The sequence below is a fragment of the Diceros bicornis genome, chromosome 26, assembly GCF_020826845.1.
Source record: "Diceros bicornis minor isolate mBicDic1 chromosome 26, mDicBic1.mat.cur, whole genome shotgun sequence".
Classification (NCBI taxonomy): domain Eukaryota; kingdom Metazoa; phylum Chordata; class Mammalia; order Perissodactyla; family Rhinocerotidae; genus Diceros; species Diceros bicornis.
The window spans coordinates 563,916-587,869 of NC_080765.1; the positions used below are offsets into that span (position 1 = coordinate 563,916).

The following is a 23,954-nucleotide window of genomic DNA, read 5'->3' on the forward strand; positions in this document are numbered from 1 at the left end:
TCATTGTGGTTTTGATTTGCATTCCCTGATGATTAGTGATGCTGAACACCTTTTCATACACCTGTTGGCCACTTGTATGTCTTCATTAGGAAAAGTCTACTCTGGTCCTTTGCCCATTTTTTAAATTGATTTATCGTCTTGTTATTGAGCCAACACGAAAAAAGAGAACAAGATTTCCAGGCATTATGGATGCTTCCCAGTTGATACAGATGGTTTTGTATTTACAGTGGTACCAAAAGATCATGTTTCATGCTTTTTCTTCAGCTTGTTATAAGACCAGCAGTAGCTGCGGCATGGCAGATAATTGGGATCTTCTGGGTTTGGAGGTTTACAACATAAATGAGTGGTAAGGAATTTTTTATTATTCCAAGGAAATTATTGAGATCATAGTCCGTGGAATTCAGGATTGATAGGTGTAGGAGGAAATTAAGGTGAGGATCGGTGATCTGGCACTACTTCTGATCATGAGGCACAGGTATCTACTGTATGAGTGTTTGAATAAAAATATTAGAGATCAGGAATTTGTGGTGGGTGAATATGTTTTCTGAATTATTTACTTTTGAACATAACCATTTGGATTATGTGAACATCTGGGATATGGGAGTAAGTCGTTAACAGGGGGTGGTTGATAATATCACTATTGATTTAACTTCTATGAACACCAAGTGGTCAATGGATTAAGCAAATGAGTAATCAGAAAACACAGAAATGGTAGGATTTGGGATTTAGTAAAGGACTGGGGACCGACTGTCCTGAGAGAGAGTGCCAGGACTTATGAGGTTGAGAGTGACAAGGACAAGAAAAGAATAGAAACACACTCAAACAAGGAGGGGGTGTTAACAGGATGGGGGAGGAGAAATGATCTGGAGTAGCCTTGAGTTTTGACCTTGAGCTTTCTGTTCTTGATGCAAATCTGCCTGATGACATCCCGGGACACAGGTCAGATCTATTCCCAGAGGATAGAGGGAGGGTGGAAGTACAAAACAGCCAGGATAATTGTCCTAAAAAGGCAGGCTTCCTTTATCATTTGTCTCAATTTCATGATTTACTTTTGTAGGGTAAGAGGAAAAGAAGGATGATAGCCACGTCTTCACAGAGGAAGCAGCATAACTGTGGGATCCAGTCCAAACCAAAGCCTGGTTTAAACATCTCCATCCCTATAAGGATGTCCAGTGACATATTCAAGAGGCTGGGTACTAGAATTCCATCCCATCCTGGCAATGAAGGGTCTCTGGGAGGACACCTTGGACCAGCCCCACCAGGTCTGCTGGCCAGAGAGACTGCAAGGACTCCAGGCCTGCAGCAATGCAGGACAACTGGTAACTCCTTTCAAGCTTGCCAAAGGGTTGCAAAACCTAGCACCTAGTCACACAGGTGAATCCCTGCCAGGTGTGCTCGCAGGTGGTCTGCACTCCAGGTCCCATGCCCACTCCTGCCGGTCTTCAGATTTGGCAGGGATGATTCCAGGAGCTGATCTGGGCATTCCACAGCTCCACTGCCAACAATTTCTGGCGACTGAGGAAGGTATCAGGAAGGAGGAAAGGGCAGTGAAGAGCACAGGAGAGAGACTGGTGATAGCACTGATGGCGGACAGACTTGCTAGTGAGGCAGAGAAAGTGAGGGGCCAAGAAGGCCGTCTTGACAGCAGATGAAATGGAGCAGGCACCTCAGTGAGGTCTCTTGGTAGCATCCCAAATGTTTTTGTGCTTTGAGCTCTTGAAACTTTGAAATATAACAATACGTTTCTTTTATTAAACTCTGCTGCGTGAAATAGAAAATATAGACAGTGGTTTCTTTCTGAGGTGAGAGGTTGAGTTGCAGGTGAGGAGAGAAAGATCTTCCTTTTTCATGCTGTTCTCTCATTTTCCTTTACTATGTACTTTATTTATTTGTACTTTCAAGTCAGCAGCGAGTTATCAACGTCACAGGATGATTCAGTTTTTCCCCATACAGTCACAGTAAAACCTACTTAAAGTGGATTATTCTTTTTGTGTAATATTCCAATAGATTCCAAAATATTATTTCCAAAGCACTTCGATGTCTATGTTCTCAAATTAGATATTTACTTCTAGGTCTCCATTTTTGTGTTCCTTCTTGCATGCTACTTCAGAGTTGCATCTAAGGAAATACCAGATTTCCCTCAGTTTTTTAGATCCATATGTGTTGGAAATTTGATTCATGAAGATGGACATGGCAGCTGGGGGATTATGCTATTATCAAGAGACCATTTTTCGGCATCAGTAATCTGACAAGAACTCACTGCTTGTTGAGATTTAATTGACTATTTGAGGAATCAAGCTTTCACTATTGGTACTTCTCTTTCTCTTTGGAGGGGAAGTATTGCCTTCATAGTCTTTCCATTACCAAACCACTTTCCTGGGTGGCTGTGCCCTGTCAGGAAGGGCCTGGGATGCCGGGAACCAGGATTCATCCTCAGCTTCTGCCTGTCCTGAGAAGGCTTCCCTGGCAGAGTCCAGCCTGTGTGTCTGGGTGACACTTGCAGCCATCAGAAAGGAGGCGATAACTCACAAGTGCCAAGCGATTCATCTGGCTCTTGTCTTACAGGGTGTTTCCAAGGGATGAGGTTCAAAATGCCACTTGGTAACCCCTTGAAAGCTCCTGGTCACGGGGTGGGTTCTCGGTGTGAGGTCAGAGCAGTGTCTATTCACCACCAGATGGGAAGCATTTCAGTATTTTAATTGCTAAGTCTGTGTTCATGCACGACCATGGATCATCTGTTCCGTGGCATTTCCTGCTGGACCACCCCACACCCCTGTCATGCCTCATCTTTCAAAGCTCCAAACAGGGTTCACAACCCATCAGGTGGTTGTAATGTAACCACAGCGCAAGACAGGGGAAAAAAACACAACCACCCAAGGGTGACACACTTTAATGGTTCGGGCCAAATTGCCCCATTTGGACAAGTTGGCAACATCAACACTGAGTATGTAAACTGGAGGACTGTCTAAGACCATGGACCTCAGAATGACACGGCCTCAGATGTCACCTGGACAGCAAGGGACAGTGTGGGGTCACTCACTGGCCAGGATTATGGTCCCTTATCCTGGTAAAGCAGAGCTCACCCGGGATCCATCAGGCCAAGCCAGGGAGGAGGCTGGGGGCCTTCTAGGGAATTTCTGTCCTAAAGTGAATGGCATAAGGAAGGCAGTTGTGCTGGAAATCCTGGTTCACAGAGAGCGGTCGGTCGTGTTTATGGAATGAGGCCCAGTGGTAGACTTAAAGCTGCGTCACAGATCTTTCCCATTGGATACAAAACAGCAGGAAACAGATTTCACAGTCCTGGACAAGGATCCCAGCAGGATTCAATTCTAGGTCAGTGGTGAACATGGAGGCACTAGAGGGGTCTCAGGAGGGAAAGTCCTGTCTGCCTTTAGTCCATTTGCAAATCACCTTTGCGGGCCTTGTCCTCTCCACATGCATGTTTTGATCTTTTTACATTGTTTTCCCCACTTACAGCTGATGCAATTCCAGAGATTGAACTAGAAAACTACAAGTTCCTAAAATTTGGTCAAAAGAAACCTCAACAGGAGAAGCAGAAAACATTCCTTCTTCCTCCAGAATGTAGAAAGGCACCCCCTGCCTATGGCACGACCTGGTCCTGGGTAGTGCTGTTTTAAAGACATCCACATTTCAGTGGTTGTTGCTTTGCCTGTGAAAGTACCATTAACCTTTAAATCCCAGGAGAACGGGCCGGGGACCGTGTCCGCCCCTGGAGCGGCTGAATGATACTGAAATGAACTTGTTCTCGGAGTTAGGGGGAATTGGGAGTGATGTCACTAGCCAAAAAGGGGGCTGGCCTTTCTCCCTTCTCCAACATACAATAAGTTGATGACTCAGAAGACTTCTTTTTTTTTTTTTATAATTTTATTTATTTATTTTTTTCCCCCAAAGCCCCAGTAGATAGTTGTATGTCATAGTTGCATATCCTTCTAGTTGCTGTATGTGGGACGTGGCCTCAGCATGGCCGGAGAAGCGGTGCATCGGTGTGCGCCCGGGATCCGAACCCAGGCCGGCAGCAGCGGAGCGTGCGCACTTAAACACTAAGCCACGGGGCCGGCCCAGAAGAGTTCTTGATTCAAGGAGAAATGTGAGATTCTGTGTCTCACTCACATGCCTACAGAAAGCGACAGAACCACACCACAACTCCCAAGCTGTAAAGGGAACAGGACTTTAATATAATATTCAAATATGTCATTTATTATTTACAACAAATAACCACTGTCTCTCCCCAATGGGTGAGTAGGTGCTGAGGTAGAGATGTCAGGGAGCTGGGATGGGGTCATCCCTTCTCTCTTGGGCTTCAGGGGACCCCAGGAATCAGCTTACAATGCTCCCCTTCCCATCAAATGGGAGGAGCTGACCCTGTGCATCGCAAGCATCCCAGCTGTGTCCCCGCTGCTGAGGATGGGGCTGTGATCGGCCACTGGTATGGGGTTCGGGGTTGGGGCCTGGGGGCTGAGTAGAAGAGTCGGGTTATCTTGCGTGGCCTCCCTCAGAATCATGGCCCCCCACCATGTCCCCACTGCACTGGGTGCTCCAGACCCTGTGCTCAGTGCTGTCAGCCACCAGTACCCCATTTGTCCCTGCCACGTGAGCGATCATTTAGTATTACCTATTTCACAGAGGGGGAAACGGAGTCTCAGGAAGCTGAAGAGAGTCACCCCAGTCACAGGACTGGTCAATAGTGGAGCTGGGATCCCAGTGCCAGCTATCCGACTCCCCAAGGCCACGCTTAGCCCAAAGCCTTACTGAACCCCTAGGAGTCAGTCACCCCGGCCCAGACACTCACTCACCCCTGACCTTGATGATGGCCGGTTCTTCTTGGCCTTGCGTACTCTGCAGGCCAACTAGGTCTAGCGCTCTGGCTGGCAGGACAAGGTGTAGCTACAGGACAGAGAGGCACCTGTGAGCCTACCAGGAACCACACCTCAGGGGTCCCCCCACTGCCTGCCCAGCAGCTGGAGTCTGGGTGTCCCAGAGATCACCATGTAATCAGGCCGGGGGATGAGTGGGGCACCATGGAGACAGGCTCTCTGGACTGGCCAACAGGGAGAGTCCACCCCTGCCCTCACCCAACTCCTGCCCGGCCTCACCTCTCATTCTCGTTGAGCAACTCCATGTCCTGGAACGAGGCCCCAAATGGCTCCCTCGGGCTCTAGCTTGTAATTCTTTGCAGCCTCCTGGAGCAGCAGGATCTCCCTCATGACTCGGTATTCCTGGGACCAGAGGGAAGGAGAGGATGCAGACAGGGCCTGGGTGGGGGATGCTGCAGGGGTCTTGTTGGAGGTGAGGAGTGGGGCAGGGGACCAGTCCTGGAAACCATCCTTCCCTCCAGTTCCATCCAGGATCTACCAGTTCTCAGAATGGGAATAATCAGCCCCTCCTCCAGGAAGATTTCCTTGATGCCATCCTCCCCTCAACCCACCCGCCAATTGGATGGGTCTCCCACTTCTCTGGTATCAAACTCTTCCACTCAATGTAAGATACAGCGGGTGAAGCCAAGGACTGTTCTGCCCAGAAGGTCTCTGATTTCCACCTCCTTCCTCTCCCCTGCAGGGAGTGCCACAGCTGCTCCTCAGTACTCTTCTCAAGGTTGATCCCATTCCCCTGGAAGGTAGACAGCCAGAGTACATCAGACAAAGACCCCTAGCCTGACTAGCTCCCTATGCCCACCCCTTCTCATGTTGCACTACTGCCAGATCCCCAGAGGGGGCCAGGCATGCAGAGAAAACAGGACTTGGACCTAGGCTTGCCTCTGGGCTCCAGAGGAGGAGGACATGGGGGTGTAACTGAGGGACCTGGCAGCACAACTCTCTCTGATGACAGACTTGGAGGCTGAGGCTTCAGGCAGAGGGGACTGCTCAGGCACTTATGTGCTTCCTGACTTGGGGGGGGCCGACTTCTTTCTCCCTTCATGGGCAACATGGGAGTTACAGGCTGAGTCCAGCTCAGATAAAACCTCACGCAGCTCTGCCATCAGGCAACTCTGAGCTTCCCCAGCCTGGGTAACTGGAATGGGTTTCTCTGGCAGAAACTCTGTTCACTCATCGCTAAAATAGGCCTGATGCCCCAGCTGCCAGCGGTGGCTGCAAGGCTTTCATGAGAGGAGATGTGCCAAGTGCTGAGAACTCAGAGCTCAGTTCGGGGGCTCCCGCATCCCAAGGCTCAGAATCCTGGTCCTTCCTGCCTAGACCTCAGGTGCACCCACCTCGAAATAGTCACCCATCACCAGGTGCAGCATCAGCAGGTCACTGAGCAGAGTTCCAAGATAGGGGACAACACCTTGTGACATCGGGGTGTGGGTGGGATGAACCTTTGCTCTCAAGTCGACCCCATGTAGACCCTCTCCTGAAAAGTCCCCACACTCAGCCACCTGGCCCACCCCAGGGTTCCCACGAGGAGCAGCCTAGGACCCTCAGCAGCCTCCCGTCAATTCCTACTCCCTTCACACCCCAAGAACACCACACTCCTCCTCCTCACCTCCCAGGGCCGGCTTCTGGCAAATCACAGGGTGTGCAGTCCCTTGCCCTCCCCAAGACACACTCATCCTGCACCAGCTCTTCCAGGCCCTCCTCTTGGTCACTTCTACTGGGGGATTCAGACACTGTGGCACCAAGATGAAGGGCCCTCATCTTTTGATTTCAGGCCTCCAGCTGGGAGCACAGAGCCCCTCCCCCACAGGCACACTAACCTGCCGCTGCTGCTGCTTCTCCTGCACTCTCTGGGGGTTGCTCTCTGGGGGAGCAAACGTGGAGGGCCCCTCCTGCCAGGGTCGAGGACAGTGTCAGTGAGGCCATACTCCCCTCACCCCATTTCTCTCCAGCACCACTGGCCTCCGACACTGGACATCTGACTTGAGTCAACTGGTACCAATGTCATTCCATCCTCCAAGGTCTTGTGATTCCAGAACAAGCCCAGCTCCAACTCTCACTCTGGGTGTGAGCTTGGGCTTGTGGCCTGGCCTCCTTGAGCCTGTTTCCTCATCTGGAAAGTGTGAGAACTCCGGCTACCACACAGGTTCTCATGAGGACTCAGTGTCACAAGACTGTCATCATTGTTCTGGCCCTCACCCCTCCAGGTGGAGTAGGCAGAAAGCTCCCACATTCCTTTCCTCCCTCTTACCTCAACACCACCCTGTGAGGCCTGCACCACACAATCACCATCCCTCCATTTCCCTGATGAGGAGACAGAGACCCAAACATAGGCAGTGTGTTGCTCAGGGGCCCACAGAAGAGAGGCCGCTTGCCCCTCTCAGTCAGAGGCCCTGTTCCAACATCCTTGCCTAACCCCCAGCCCCACCACTGACAAGAGTCCTGTCCCTTGAGCTCTCAAAGCTTGGTCCTGGGCTGAGTCATGGATGGAGAGGACGGGGTGTCTTGGGAGTCTGGTTGAGTGGCTCCTGCCTGCCCCAGTCCCGTGGAGTGTCTGGGCCCCAGGCTGGGCCAGAGGCCAAGCCAAAGCCTTCTCCTCCCCAAGGAACGCCTCAGGACATTCCCCTGCACTGAATCCTTTTTTTTTTTTTTGTGAGGAGATCAGCCTTGTGCTAACATCTGCCAATCCTCCTCTTTTTTTGCTGAGGAAGACTGGCCCTGGGCTAACATCCATGCCCATCTTCCTCCACTTTATATGGGACGTTGCCACATCATAGGTCGACAAGCGGTGCGTCGGTGCGCACCCGGGATCCGAACCGGCGAACCCTGAGCCGCCGCAGCGGAGTGCGCGCACTTAACCGCTTGCGCCACAGGGACGGCCCCTGAACTCTTTCTTTATCCACTCAAGAACTGGACCTCCAAGGTGCCACCTCTGATCAACAGAGAAGGGGATGACAGGACATTTTGATTCCCCGTTTACATGAAGCTCCTAAGGTCCTTTCAGCAGGATCCACTAAGAATCCATCAGTTGCCTAGACGCTTCTCATAAGCCACCGGGGGCATATGTCATTGCCAACCAGGCACTCAGGTTAGACTCCTGTGGTTGATTCAAGTGAAGTGACTGCTCTAGGGGTCCAGTGGGGAGTCCCAGAATGCACACACATCTCTCACCTGAGGATGAGCAGCCTGTTTTTCCACCTGGGCCATGGGAATCCTCTGCCACGCACATCCCTGGGGCAGGCAGGATGCAGCCCCTTGGAGATGTGGTGAAGATAGAAGGAGCAGCAGGGTCCTGGCTTCCTGAGGATAGGTTTAGGCTGAGGGCTAAACCCACCCCAACCACCCAACAGCCTGGAAGAAGCTACATCCAGCAGGATGGACATACATGGAAGCCAGAGACCTGTTGATGGCGCCAGCTCGGCAACTCCTCCTGGAACAGCCCAGCCAACACCATTGTGTCTCATGACCAGGGCCTCCCGCCCACAAATGGCACCCCACCTGCCCATGGGCAGAACAGATCCCTCTGCTTGTTAATCTGGATGAGATAGACGGGAATGTTTCAGAGAAAGTTCAAGGGAGAAACTATCAAAACCACAGCCTGCCCAGTGCCCCTCCTCCGCACCCTTCCTCTCTTTCCAGACCCCCAGCCTCCACTCTACCTTGATCATCAGTTCTCTGCTCAAGGACTTGTCTTGACTATTGAGTTCCTTAAGATTTTCAGAGCTCTCTCTCAGGGGAGGGGAAAGAACGAGGGATAAATTTAGGAATAATGTGAGGGGTCTGAATGCAAATCCCTTTTCTTTGCAAACCCAAGAGATTCAAACTGCCTGAAGGAGTGTTCTCACTGGGCTCCTCTGAGCGCTAAGGTCTCATGGTACTGGGAGGGGGCTCTCCTGTTGGTCACTGGGGTCTCCACTCCCCAGTTCTACAGAACAGCTCTGTTTTGACTGCTTTGAGTTTCAACTGGGCATGGGGTTCTGTTGCTATAAACACTTGAAAATCTCCAATTTGGCTCAACTTAGTACCTGACACTTAGGGAAGCCGAGTCCTAAAGCAGAACTGGTGCATTAAGGACCCCGGAAGGTTTAGAGACCCCCTGCCGAGGCCCAGGCCCTGTCCCCAGCATTTGCTGCCTCCCAGGAGTTCCCAGCTGACTGAGGGGCCAATGGCAGACATACAAGAGATCCCCCATCCACCCTGGTCCTCCTATGGAGAGAGGCCTACCCACCGGGAAACTTCCCCCGTGTGTTCTTCAGGTGGCTTGTGAAGGTTTTCTGCAGAGCAGAGTTGACAGTGCAGGACGAGAAGAAGTTCTTCAGGATCTCGAACTCCTGGGGAAGGGAAGAGAATGAGCTGTGAGGTGGGGCGCTGGAGCCCAGCTTGCTCTAGCTTCAGTCCCCTTCTATTTAAATCTCCCCTCCTGGATGAGACAGATGCTCAGGGAGTCCCAGAAGGGCACATTTAGGACCCAAAGAGTAACACTCACAGGGAGCAGGATTTTAGCTCAACCCAGGGAAGGAGCCAGGTAGGAAGTGAGCATCCTCTCACTGGGACCTGGAGTTAAAGTCAGCGGGCCCCTGGCAGGAAGGTCCTAGGGACTGTGCAGGGGCTTAGACCACACACTGCAATCCTGGGAGCTGATAAATGTGGAGAGGCAGTTCCCAAGGCTTCAGAGAGGGGCTCCACTGGGCCTCCCACAGCATACCTGGGCCACCTGGATCCAGCGCTCCACCACCCTCACCCTGTCCTGGGCTGTCTTGCTCGGGTCCCCGAGGCAGGGGATGATGACGAAGCTGGCCACCCTTCTGACGTGGTCGACGGTGGCCTGGACGTTGGGTGTCTGGTGCTCATTGCCGGGCTTGTTCCTCTTGCCCCAGGTGGAGCCCAGACACGGAGAGGACACCACCTTCTGGAAGAGCTCCTGGAGAACAGGGGGAGTGTCACCGAGCCCTGCCACACCCCAGGTCTGTGCCTACAGCCCCCAAAGTCCCACACAGGAGTCACAGTTTAGAGCTGGAGCTCAGAAAGCTCAGGATGTGGCCTGAGCCTTGTGACAGTCCCTGGCTTTTCTTCTCTGTCCACTGAGGACACCCAGCACAGGATGACCCAGGACCCAATACTGGCAGGGAAGGGAGAGGGGCATTTGAACCCAGCCCGTGCTGGCTAACTCCAAGCTCCAGATGGTGGCTCAACTAGGCTCATCCCAAGGGGGCATCTTCCAATACCCTGATCCCCCCTCTGGTCCCACTCCACATTCTGATGCACATCCCCGCGTGGCAGCTACACCCACAGGCCTTGTCTGTCTCCCTTGTAGTGGAGTACACATCAGGCGTCTAATAAGTCCTGAGGCTGTTGAGACTCCTGAGCAGACGGTTGGGCCACCAGGGTCCAGGCTGTACACAGTGAGCCCTTCCCTGCACAGATGGGCCAGGGCCCACCCAGCTTTCCATCTCTTCTACCTCATGGAGTTGGCACAGTCACTCTGTGCAACAGGTCCTCTTAACGTCCACCTCCACGGTCTGCAGGTGGACAGCAAAGGCTTGGGTGTTCAGAAAGTTGCCCAGGTCTTATGATTGGTAAAGGGTGGAGCCTGGATTTGGGCCCAGATCATAGGAGTCTGGATCAGGTCTGGGGCAACGATAGCAGAGGGAAGGCCTGCCCCACACCACCCTGAAAGCCCAGCTGCTCACCGCATCCATCATGGTAAACTGCTCCACCACCAGCTTAGGAGGGAAGGCCATGAGATTAAGCTTCTCACGCTCCTTAAGAGCCACAGGTGGAGATGGACTTCTCACTAGAAATGATGGTCCAGGTGACTCTAGCTAAGCAGCTCCTACTCCTGCTGGAGCCCATGTTGGCCCTTGCTCCACCTCCAACACTGCTGGTGGAGGGGACACTGGCTCCAGTGCTAGAGGGGGTGGTGTCAACGGAGCTGGAGCCAGCTCTACCTCCACCAGGGGGGGGGAATAACGCGGGGAGAGGGAAGGAAGGAAAAAGAGAGAGATTGGAGTGGGATAAAAACAAAGATTCACCCACATAGCTGACTTTCCATGTGACCTTCTAAACACAAGAAAGATCCCACTCCCTTCCAGGAATACCCAGCCTGCAGTCCCCCTTACCATCTGGCTCTGCCTCAGTGGCCTCCAGAAGCTCACACCGGACAAGGGTAAGAGGGTCACGGCAGCTCATCTCCTAGCCAGGCAAGGTGACATTCATGTACATCCCCTTTAGCTTCAAAAAGGGACAGCCTGAGTCTGGTCCCTCCCTAGTTCTAGTCCAACCTCATCATCTCAAGCTCCTGAGTGTGGAGACCCTCTGCTCCTGCTCTCATCTCAGAGCAGCACTGGAAAGTGTGGGTGACCTCATGTACCTGCCCCTTGTCTAGTGAGTTTGTGGAGTTGAAACCATTGGGCAGTTACTCGACAACCTAATGAGTGGAGTTCTGCAAAGACTGCCTGGGAACTGGGCCAGAAGAAATCAGGGGCTGCCTGCACACTGCCACTGGGGCCAACCACCAAGAGAATATCTGTTCCTCAGTTCAGGCACAGAGGGGCATCTCTGCAAAGAACTCTGGTCAGGGAGGGAAGGAGATGAATCCTCTAGTGCTCGGTAACAATATGAGTAGAGGTGCTCACCTTCTCATGCTGCCAGGCATGGCCTGAAGTATGAACATGACCTAGCTGTTAGGTTTCCGACACCTAACAACCAGCACCTGCTCAGGAATGACCCGCCCCTTATGTCCTGCCTTCTCTCCTCCTCACAGACACATGCACACACACACACACACACAAAGAGGGGCAAGGGGTGTGGGGCTGATCAGGTGGGATCACAGCTGTGCCCTGGCCTGCACTAGCCTCCCCTGGGCTGCCCCGTGTTACCTTTCACAGCCTCCTGCCAGATGCCCAGAGGCGTCAAGAATTAAGGCTGAGCCAACATCGCCAACTACCAAAAAGATTCTCTTTCTGGGATTTTTTGAGCCCAGATCCTCCAAAAGTTGGGAAACAACAACAAAACATCTTTGCCTGTTGACTGTCTCCAATCAAGTGAGGTGGATGGGGCAATGTGGGTGCCTGGTTACCAGAGTTCTAAGATCTGTTGAGGTCTATGACCCCACGTCATCTCTTGAACTGTACACAATGAGACCACATAGCCCTACCCACAGGTCCCTGGAAACCTAACTAGGGACCTAGTTTTGAGGAGACAGAGATGAATGCAGACCTCCTTTTCCTTACTATTTCTTCATCCTGGGATAGTCCCTGTGCCTCTCAGGTCCTCCCCAGTCTCTAAACCTGCACCATGGGAATCAAGCTAGAATCTACTTCCTAGGGACATCACCCGGTGTATATGAGATAATATCTATTACCCCTGTGGGCTGGTGTCACATGTACCTAAGGCACAAACTTAGAGATGGAAGAATAACAAGGAGGGGTGGGATGTAGTACAGAACACCACTCAAAACAGGCCTGGGCTCCAAGAATGTGATATTGGGACAGTCACTTCCAACTTGGCCTCATTTTCAGGTCAACACCATGAGGGGGTTGCAACTAATGGAAATTCAGATATTGCCATCTGTGGCATAAAACCATTCAATTGTTTCCTGTTTTATGGAGAATGAGACCGAAGTGCCTCATCTTGGCCTATGAGGTGGGCAGCCTCCACAGTGGTACCCAGTAAGCCCCACCCATGTTATACACTTCCCCGTGGAACCACAAAGAGGTTAGTAACTGGCTTCTGAACATAATAAGAGCCAAAGTGATGGGATGTCTTGTCTAAATTTTAACTAAAAATGTCTCTCACTTCCTCTTACTCCCTCTCTCATGTGCCATCTCTCTCTCTCTCACTCTGTCAAATCCCTGGAAGTGAGGAATCAAATACCGGTGTATTGGGGCTGCCCAATGTGGAGGCACATTGAAGAGAGAAGCAAGGGAGTGCCTGGGCCAACAGACAGAAAGGAACTCAGGCTCTCAATACAAAATGAATTCTGAAGGCTGAGAGTGAACTTGTGGGCCAGTCCTCCCCTAGTCGAGCCTCAGTTGAGGCCACAGCCCCAATCTGTTAAACTCACTGAGACAGAGGCACCCAGCTAAAACATGCCTGATTGCTGATCCACACAAATTGTGAGATTGTCAACATTTGTTGTTTTGAAATGCAAGGTTAGGGGCAATGAAGTCAGAGAGGGAAAGGTAACGAACACAGCCTACCAGGCCCTGGCCCTACCTTCCACCCTAGCTCCTGTTCTCTTCTCCCAGCCTCCCTCCAGTTGCATTGGCCACCTTTCTAACCTCCTCTGGCCAAACTCACTTCTGCCTGTGAGACTCAGGACCAGTGGTGCCATCTCCCTGACACACTGCTCCCAGACTTGTGCAAGGCTGACTCCCTCTTGTCATTCCGGTCCCAGAAAATGTCACCCTAGAGAGGTCTTTCAGACCCTCCTACCCAGTGACGCCCAGCCCTCCCTCACAGCCCCCTGATGTGTTTCTCTACAGCACTTGCTCTTTTCTTTCTCATGTCTTTGCTTTTGTCCATTTCCCCTCTAGACTGTGAGCTCCCGGCAGGCAGGGACCACTTGGTCATTTTCATCCTGCACTTCAGCCCACCAGGGCACCTGGCACAGGGTGAGTGCTCAGGACACAGCTGCTGAATGAGTATATGGGTAGATCTTGCACCCCGCCCCCTGCTTTTGACCAACTTTCATTGTGGAGATGAACACTAGTAATAGGAGGTACAAGTTGTTTCTGAGGCAGGGGGACAGCCAGAAAGACCTCTGGTTGACTCTTCGCTGCTCCAGGAGCTCAAGAATAGTTCAGTGGACACCAAGTAAATTCCAGGATTACAGCAGAATGACTTGATATATATATATATTATGTAATGGTTACCAAAATAAGTTTAGTTAACATCAATCACCAAACAGAAAAAAAGATTGTTTCCTGATGATGAGACTTTTTAGGATCTACTCTCTTAGCAAGTTTCAAATATACCACACAGCAATGTTAACTTAGTGCTGTATATCAAGTATACCTCAATACAACTGAAAAAAAATAAAAGCAAAAACTCACTGGCCACCACTGACACAAGAGGCTGCCCGCCCCCTCGTGGCCAGAACTAGCACTGCTGCCCAGGCCGGAACTCCAAACAGAAAGGAATCTTTCTTCAGGTGTCCTCAAGGCAGATGCTCTCCAGGGTCCCAGGGGTAAAGCAGCAGGACCTGTCAGCTTCGAGGGAGTGGGAGGAATCTCGGGAGCCTACCGTGCACCTCTCTTGCTTTTCCCCACCAGGTGTCCTCTTCACTCCTAAGGCATCCTAACTGCAGCCATGACAATGATTTCCCCTACTTCCAGATGAGGACCGCAAGGGTCCAACAAGGATTAGTCTTCTCCCTGGACTCTGGACTTGGTGTCCAGTGCTCTGGCATCTTCTTCCTTATCCTCAGTTCTCATCCACCCAAGCCCCCTAGCCTCGTCAGTTCTAAAGGATCTCCAGGGGCTGGAAATCATTTTCTCAGGGTTTCAGAGCACAGCAGGTCATCAACAGAGAACCTAGTCCAACAGACATGTAGTGAGTGCATGGAACACTTGGAGTCACTCGCTGGATGCACTCCACTTTATACAGGAGGACCCTCACTGAGATCTTCTCTCCTGTTCCCAATGCCTACACAAAGGGAGGATGGGCTCATCACAGTTTTGGGTGCCCACAGAGGTGGACTGCAGGACCCCAGTCCTGTGATCCCCAGGCTGGGCCAGGGATGGATCTGGAACAGGTAGACACCTAGGAACCTTAGGGATTCCTCTTCCCATCTCTGGGCCCCTGTGCACGAATCTAGGAGAACGGATGCTACTGCCCCGTGGGAGAGCTGCCTCCAACCTCTCTCCCTCCTGCCTCTTGTCACATCCCCGGTGTCAGCTCTTTCTTGACTGCACCTCAGTGTTCTCCATATGAGAAGTCAAGTGTGACGGAGTGTGCCTGTGCAGGTGTGATGATGAGGAGAGGAAAATGACCCCATATGGAAAAGGGTGCGCAGCAATCCTCTAGGATCTTAAAGCCACTCATTGCCAAAGGAAACCTGAGGGAAGAGGTGGAGCCTTGGCCAAGTAAGCTGGAGCTCTCTCTAGTCTTCAGGACTCTGACGACCTCCTGTGGTCTGGGACAGTACCTGCCTCTTTCTAGGCCAGTTTCCCAACTGCACAGTGAGGGGTAAGATGTGCAACAGCACAAGCATGTGCTCGGCCAGGACAAGTCATCAGGCCCCATAGATACATTAAGTATGTTTTAATGTGTATTGAAGTGTATTGAAGACATTAATATTGCTGTGCAATCATCACCACGATCCATCTTCAGAACACTTCTCATTTTACAAAACTGAAACTCTATACCCATTCATGAATAATCCCCCATTCCCCCTCCTCCCACCCACTGGCAAACACCATTCTACTTTCTGTCTCTCTGAATCTGGTGATTTCAGGAAGCTCTAGAAGGGAAATCACACAAGGTTGTATTTTTGTGACTAGCTTATTTCATTTAGAGTAATATCTTGAAGGTTCATCCATGGTGTGCCGTATATTAGACTTTCCTTCATTTTTCAAGGATGAATAATATACCATTGTATGTATATAGCACATTTTGCTCATCCATACATCCCTGGACAGATACCATAGCAAGGCCCACAACCAAGCCCAAAATAAAATGGGGCCCCAGCCAGATTTTTCTCAACAGTACCCTGGAGACTACTTTTTTAAGCCATATCCCATATGATATTTACTAAGGATTTAATCTTGGGCCGAGAGTTGCTTTTCAGAAACTCCATTTCTCTTCCTTAAGCAAGTTTCAACTACTTTGAACCAATGAGACAACAAGACGGCTTGCAAGACTCAAACTGCAACTGCATAAGTGACTGGAGGATGAACTGGGGGACCAAGAACTCCCCTGCCAATCATGTTAAGGACACCGTCTTTTGAACGTGGGATGTGTGACAGAACATGAAAATCTGTGCTTGCACAAAATAAGTGACTGGAGGATGAACTGGGGGACCAAGAACTCCCCTGCCAATCATGTTAAGGACACCATCTTTTGAACGTGGGATGTGTGACAGAACATGAAAATCTGTGCTTGCACAAAATGCCTAGGACTGCTCCCAAACTTACTGCACCCGCTCCTTTGCCCTTTTCAAGCCCTTTTCAACAGCCCATTGGGGAGAAAGATTTAACCTTCGTCTCTTTGCTGGCCAACCTCGTAATAAAGCTTTTTCCCCTTCTACAAGAGCGGGTATCCTGTTTGGCTAATGGGTGCATTGGGCTGTAAGCCCTTCCTTGATTACAATACTTGTGTGGCTTCCATGTTTTAGCTATTATGAATAATGATGCCATGAACATGAGTGTTGAAATATGTCTTTGAGAACATGCTTTCAACTCCTTGGTGGGGTATACACCCAGAATAGGAATTGCTGGGTCCTATATAATTATATTTTTAATTTTTTTTAGGAATTGTTATACTGATTTCTACAGCAACTATATATTCCCACCACAATACACAAGGGTTCCAACTTCTCCACATCTTGGCCAACAGTGGTTCTATTCTTTTTCTTCTTCTTTTTTTTTTCTTTTTGATAGATGCCATCCTAATGAATGTGAGGTGGTCTCTCACTGTGTATCTGATTTGCATTTCCCTAATGATTACTGATGATGAGCATCTTTTCATATGCTTATTGGTTATTTGCATATCTTCTTTGAGCAAATGTCTACTCATATACTTTGTTCAAATTTGATTTGAGTTGTTTGTTTTTTGTTGTTGAATTTAGGAGTTCTCTAACTATTCTGGATATTAAGCCTTTGTCAGATACATGGTTTGCAAATATGGTCGCCCATCCTATGGGTTGTGCTTTTACTCTGTTGATAATGGCTTTTGAGGCACAAAACTTTTTAATATCCATGAAGTCCAGCATATGTATTTTCCTATTTTATTGGCTGCTCTTGGGTGTCAGAACCATGAAATCATTACCAAATCCTATCTTGTCAAGTTTTGCCTTATGTTTTCTTCTAAGGGTATTATAGCATTAGCTCTTACACTTAGGTATTTGATTCACTGGGAATCAAGTTATGTATACAGTGTTAGGTAAATGTCCAAGTTGATTCCTTTGCATGTAGATATCCACTATTTCCAGCACAACTTGTTGAAAAGACTTTTCCCCATTTAATAATCTTGGCACCCTTGTCAAACATCATTTGATCACATGGGTGAGGGTTAATTTCTGGGCTCTCAATTCTGTTTCCATTGCTCAATATGGCTGTCTTTATGCCATGACAATGCTGTTTTGATACTGTAGATTTATAGTAAGTTTTCAATCAGGAAGAATCAGTCCTCCAACTTAGTATCTCCTTTCAAGATTATTTTTGGTATCTGGGCTTATTTGAGATTCCATAAGAATCTTAGGATGGGTTTTTTTCTATTTCAGCACAAAATGCCCTTGGGATTTTGATAAGGACTGCACTGCATTTGTTGATCTCTTTGGATAATGTTGACACCGTCACAATAAGTAGTGTTCCAATCCACGGTGATCGGATGTCTTTCATTTCTAATAGTGCCGGATGGCTGTTCAGGTGGGGGGGGGGCCCTCCTCGAGGTAGTCGTGAAGAAACCCACAGTTCCTCCTCACTGTGCCTTCACCATTTCCTTAGAACCCATCAACAGTCAACAGAGGTCAAAATGCATGTAAAATGCACGCAGGAAGTTTTCAAAGATTGGATGTGCATGGAGCACACATTTCTTCCACTCCTCTCCATTAGCAAGAACCACGGACTGAAGCAGCAGACCCTAACACATGGAGACTGCAGACTCACCCAGCAGACCCCAACAAACGGGGACTGTGGACTAACTAAGGGCCAGGGACTCGGGTTCCTGGCAGAACCATCTGGCAGCTCAAGCTGAACCACTAAGCCTTTGCCTGGCACTGCTGACTAACCAAGTGCTAAGACTGATGCTCTCTTAGAGCATCCTGTCAGTCTAGACTGACCCACTGACCCTGGACTGGAAAGCCAGGTAGATCAGGAGGTCAAGGCAAACAGAGTGGATCTCAGATCCAAGAGAAACTTACCCACAGCCCTCAGAAACAGTGAAAAAGATGGAGAACTCAAAGGTTTTGCTGGTACCAATGACTGTTTCTCATCCTCGAAGCCATCAGGCGTCTCCTTTGGATCCCACTGCTGCCACCAAACTGGTACAAAACAAAATAAAATTCAGTAAATTTTAAACATCTTATTGGCTTTATTCAACAGTTCATGAATCAGGCAGCATCCAGTCTAGCAGAGAGAAAGGACCTCCAAGGAGTTCTACAAAATGAAGGAATTTATAGGCAGAAGGGAGCAAGAACAAGGAAGTTACACTAGATAAAAAAGCGGGTTGGTTACTGCAAGGTTACTTTCCTTTAGAGGATGGCAGGGTTCTATCAGGAAGATGACCTACCTGCTGCGCATGAGGTGATTCCTGATTGACTGGTTTAAGATTCTATTCCTGGGCCAAAAGTCTAATTAAGTCTCGACTTGTTTATGTGAGGCATAGCCTAAGCGGCTCCATTTGGGTCTGGTGTCTTGTTTTAAACACATGACTTCTGCTGGTCCCTGCTTTCCCCAGTTACCCCCCGGCTGTCCCTTCACTGACCATTGTTGGTCACACACCCACTGCACCTGCCTCCAGTCCTTCCCCTTCAACACCGTAATCTCACACACAGCTCCTCCCGACACTATCATGACGTCTCCCACCACACGTCGCCTATACTTTCCACACTGCCATCAAGATGCTTCACAAACACCACCACCATTTATGTCCAATGGGCTGAGAGGCCTGCCCGTGCACTGGGAATCAGGAGCCGCAGGGTCTGTCACTTGGCCTCCAATCACCTATTGTACCCCAGCTGAAGGGCTTACCCTGCGGAGACACTCAGTTTTACCCAACTCAATCGCACAACATCTTTGCCCCAGGCTTCCTTCAAAATGCTCCACCCACTTTCTGCCCCAACTGCTCCTTGAGGAGTCATTTTGGGGTAGCCTTCGAGACCACCTTGGTGATTTTGTGCTCAGGCCCAAACAGATCTTGGCCGACAAACACTTTAACCATACCCCCTGAAATCATATAGCATAGGTAACTAGTGAATGGGTGCAAATTACTGGTTTTACTTCCAAAGGCCGTAATGAATATTTCACACCAGGAACATCCACTTTTGGGTTTTACTGTAGGCTGATATCACAAGGCTCTCACACAGTGAGGCTCTCTCTTCCCCAGCCCTCTGAGCAGTTTTCTCCAAGCTATATTCTGCAATACATCATTGTTTCTATCTCAGCCTGCTTCCCTCAGGTTGCAGGTCCCCTGAGGTTCCTGCCCTGACTGGCTACCACCAACCCATAGAGACACTGTCAGTCCTATAGGACTGGGTGTTCAGTTCTACTAGGACTGACTGACTGGACTGGACACAGGTGCGGTGGCCCTACCCACGCAAAATCAGGTAACTGAGGCAACCAAGAAGTATCAAAAACCTTAACCCAACATCGACAACAACTCCATAAGACCCTATCCTAGCCCTTGTGGAACAGTCTCATGAGTCTCTTGCCTAAATGGTTTTAGAGAATGGCCTGGCCCTAGATTGTCTATACCAACCAACGAAGGAGGGGTTTTTGCCTTTCTTAGAACCACTTGCTGAATGTACATCAACACACAAGTTCAAACCTACCTCCACCAGATGGCCCAAGAGGTTAAAATATTGCGTAATGTTACCTAAATCTTTTAAAAGATACCCAAGGCCCCCGAGATCACTGACCTATTTTCATGGCTGGTCTTTCCAAGTTGGCGACAATGGAAACAGACTGGATTTTAGACTGTTGCTTGTACAATTTTAGGATCTGTTACTATAGCCATCATCGGATATTTACTCTCTTGGCTACAATGTGCCCTATCCCTAATAACTCTATTAATTACCCTTATTAACTATCCCAACCAACTTTAAATTAACTAAATTAAAATTAATCAATACCCTGATTAATTTAAAAAATTCAAAATTTTTATGGAGAATCTACTTAACACAGAATACACTGTTGTAAGCATTTAAAGTATACAGTTCAGTGCCATTTAGTACAATGATTATGTCGTGTGGTTATCACCACTAACTAATTCCAGAACATTTTCAACACCCCCAAACAAACCCATACTCATTCACACTATTTTCTCCTAACCCAAGCCCATGAAAACAACTCATCTGTTTTCTCTCCCTATTGATTTGCCTATTCTGGACAGTTCATTCAAACGGCATCATGCTATCTGTGGCCTTTGTGGACGACTTCAGTGAGCACACATGTTTCAAGGTTCATCCATGGCCGAGCATGTAGCAGTAGCTTATTCCTTTTTATGGCTCCATAATGTCCTATATTATGAATAGGGCACATTTGGTTTATGCAGTCATAACTGGATAGAAATTTGGGTTTGTTCCACTTTTGGACCACTGTGAATAATGTTGCTTTGAATATCCATGGAAAAGTTTTTCTTTGAACATATGTTTCCAATGGTCTTTTGGACATACCAACCTTGTGACTCTCCTGGTCCATGGTAATTCTAGGTTTAAGATTTTTAAAAATGGCAAACTGTTTTCTGCAGTGGATGCATCAAATTACTTTCCCACCAGTAATGTATGTGGGTTTCCCATTCTCCATATCTTTACTAACACTTGTTACTTTCCATTATGTGGAGTATAGCCTTCATTTTGAGTGTGAAATAGTATCACACTATGCTTTGAATTTGCATTTTCTTAATGATTTATGATACTGAGCATCTATCTAGTGCTTATTGGCCATCTGTGTTTCACCTGGAGACATGTCCATTGCAGCTAGTTACCCATTTTCATTGGGTAACCAATGAAAATGGTTTCATTTCAAATTTCTTTGAATGAAGTTTCATTTCAAACTTCTTTGTTTTTTATAATTGAGTTCTAAGAGATCTACCCCAGGTAGATTCCATGGCTCCAGGCTCCCCGGGGGCTACTAGGAACTCAGGCCCGTGGCTTAGCACACCACCTGCCAGTTCCAGCAGCCATAGACAGCTCTCATGGAACCAGGCTTCTGACAGGCTTCTGCAGAACCAAGCCCCCAGCCCACCCAGGTGCTTGCTGACTCAGGCGGCCCCAGGCAGCTCCCATGGCACCAGGCACTGGCAGGTTCCCATGAACCCAGTCTTCCATCTTGACCCAGCGCCTGCTGGCTCCTGCAATCTCAGGTAGCTCCTGTGGCCCCAGGCTACCAGGAATCCAGACTTCTGGCCCACACCAGCACAAACTGTCTCTCATGGCACAGGCTTCTGGCAGGCTCCCGTGAGCCAAGACTCTCAGATCATCCCAGCTCTGGCCAACTCTCATGGCCCTGGATGACTCCTGTGGTCACAGGCTCTCAATGAGGACCTGCCAAACCAGGGTCCAGTGGGGTTACTCGTGAACTCAGGGTCCCAGCTGTGCCCAGGGCCAGACACAATACCGTGGACCCAAGCTTTCCACTCACCCCAGTACCAGGCTGCTCAAGGACTCCAGCAACAAGCCTGCCCCTGGACACCACCAGATGGCCTACCCAGGACCCCTAGATGGGCTGAATGTGAAGGCTTTGGTTTACTAAAGCCAGTCTGTAATAAGTGGAAGAAATGCCTACTTCCTCAAATTTGCAGACACCAATGGAAGGTCACAAGGATCATGAATAATCAAAGATCCATGACACCACCAAAGAAAAAGAATAAAACTCCAATGACCGACAAAGAAATGGAGATATAGGAACTATGTGACAAAGACTTCAGAACAATGCTCTTTGAGAAATTCATAAAACTCTAAGGAAACAAAGATAGACTACTAAATAAAATAAGGAAATAGTGCATGAACAAGTGAGAAGTTCAACATAGAAACAGAAATCGTTAAGGAAAAATAAACAGAAATCCTAGAGTTGAAGAACACAATGACTGAACTGAAGAATTCCATAGAGACCTTCTAAATCAGATTCAACCATGTACAAGAAATAATTAGTGCACTAGAAGATGTGTCATCTGAAATCATCGAGTCAAAGGAGCAAAAAGAAAAAAAAGGAACAGATAAGATTGGGGAAAGGCAGTGTGAATTATGGGATACCTTGAAAAGAAATAGATAAGCATTATTAAAATACCAGAGGAGAAGACAGGGAGAAAGGAAAAGAAAGTTGACTTAAAAAAGTAGCAGCTGACACCTTCCCAAATCTGGGGAGAGATGTAGACATCCAAGGTCCTGAAGCCGATCAGTCACCCTAAAATTTCAAACTAAAACATTCTTCTCCAAGACACATTGTAACAAAACTATCTAAACTCAAAAAAAGGATCAAACAACATGATCAAGTTCAACATGATGCAAATCAATGAATGTGATGCACCACATTGATAGAATGAAAGATAAAAATCCTAAAATAATCTCTCAAATCAGAAAAAGCAGTTTGACAAATTCAACGCCCCTTCATGATAAAAACTCTCAAGAAAGGGTTACAGAAGGAACATACCTAAACATAATAAAAGGTTTACATGACAAACCCACAGCTAACATCATATTGAACAGTGAAAGGTTGAAAGCTTTCTTGCTAAGACAAAGAACAAGACAAGGGAGCCCAGTCTCAACACCACTCTTCAACATACTGCTGCAAGTCTTAACCAGAGACATTTGGCCAGAGAAAGAAATATAAAGCATCTAAATTGGAAATGAAGAAACAAAGTGGTCTCTGTTTGCAGATATGATTTTATGTAGAGAAATACTTAAAGACTCCTCCCCAAACTGTTAGGACTAATAAACAAATTCACTCAAGCTGCAGGAGACAAAATCAACATATAGAAATCTCTTGCCTTTCTCTACACTAACAATGAACTATTTAAAAATGATATAAAGGGCCGGCCCCGTGGCTTAGCGGTAAAGTGTGCGAGCTCCACTGCTGGCGGCCGGGGTTCGGATCCTGGGCGCGCACTGACGCACCACGTCTCCGGCCATGCTGAGGCCGAGTCCCACATACAGCAACTAGAAGGACGTGGAGCTATGACATACAACTATCTACTGGGGCTTTGGGGGAACAAATAAATAAATAAAAATTATTAAAAAAAATGATATAAAGAAAAAAATCCTATTTACAATGCCATCAAAAATAGTAAAATACTCATGAATAAATTTAACCAAGAAGGTGAAAGATCTAGAAACTAACAACTATAAGACACAGAGGAAAGAAATCAAAGACACAAAGAAATGAAAAGATATCTTATGCTCATGGATCAGAAGAATTAGTATTGTTAAAATGTTCATGCTATTCAATGCCATCTCAAGATTCTCTGCAATTCCTATTAAAATTCCCATGGCATTTTTCAGAGAAATAGAACAGATAATCCTAATATTCATGTGGATCCACAAAAGACCTCCAATAACCAAAGGAACCCCGAGAAAGAAAAAGCTGAAGGCATCACAATTTCTGATTTCAAATTTTATTACAAATCTATAGTAATAAAAACAGTATGATACAGGTATAAAATGAGACACCTAGACCAATAGAACAGAATCAAGGACCCAGAAATAAAACCACACACATACAGTTTGCTAACAGTTGACAAGTCAGCTAAGAAGACTCCATGGGGAATGGATAGTTTCTACAACAAATGCTGTTGGGAAAACTGGATAACCACATGCAGAAAACTGAAATTGGACCCCTATTTTACACCACTCTAAAAATGATCCCAAATTGAATTAAAGACTTAAAGGTAAGACACCAAATATAAAACAACTAGAAGAAAATATAGAGAAAAAAGCCCCATGAAACTGGTCTTGACATCGAGTTTTTTGGATATAATATCAAAAGTGCAAGCAACAAATGCAAAACTTAACAAGTGGGATGACATCAATCTAAAAAGCTTCTGCATAGCAAATGAAAAAATCGGCAAACTAAAGGGGTTAATATCCACAGTATATAAGAAACTCTTACAACTCAACAGCAAAGAAACCAACAAAACAATATGAAAATGGTCAAAGGACCTGAATAGATACTTTTCCAAAGAAGA

General features: G+C 48.0%; 1 protein-coding gene across 16 annotated transcripts in view; it reads right to left on the reverse strand.

Annotated features, from left to right (window-relative positions):
• The window catches only part of LOC131422056 (ral guanine nucleotide dissociation stimulator-like), a 274,683-nt gene that overhangs the window by 23,946 nt on the left and 226,783 nt on the right, over positions 1-23,954 (reverse strand). For 7 of the 16 annotated variants that reach the window (XM_058568926.1, XM_058568925.1, XM_058568922.1 and 4 more), the window contains 2 exons: positions 6,713-6,784; positions 5,201-5,628 (listed from right to left, as the gene is read on the reverse strand). In XM_058568926.1, coding sequence (XP_058424909.1) covers positions 5,395-5,628; positions 6,713-6,784 — 306 coding nt within the window. In that variant the 3' untranslated portion in view covers positions 5,201-5,394. The other 9 variants (XR_009224012.1, XR_009224014.1, XM_058568918.1 and 6 more) reach the window with 8 other exon arrangements.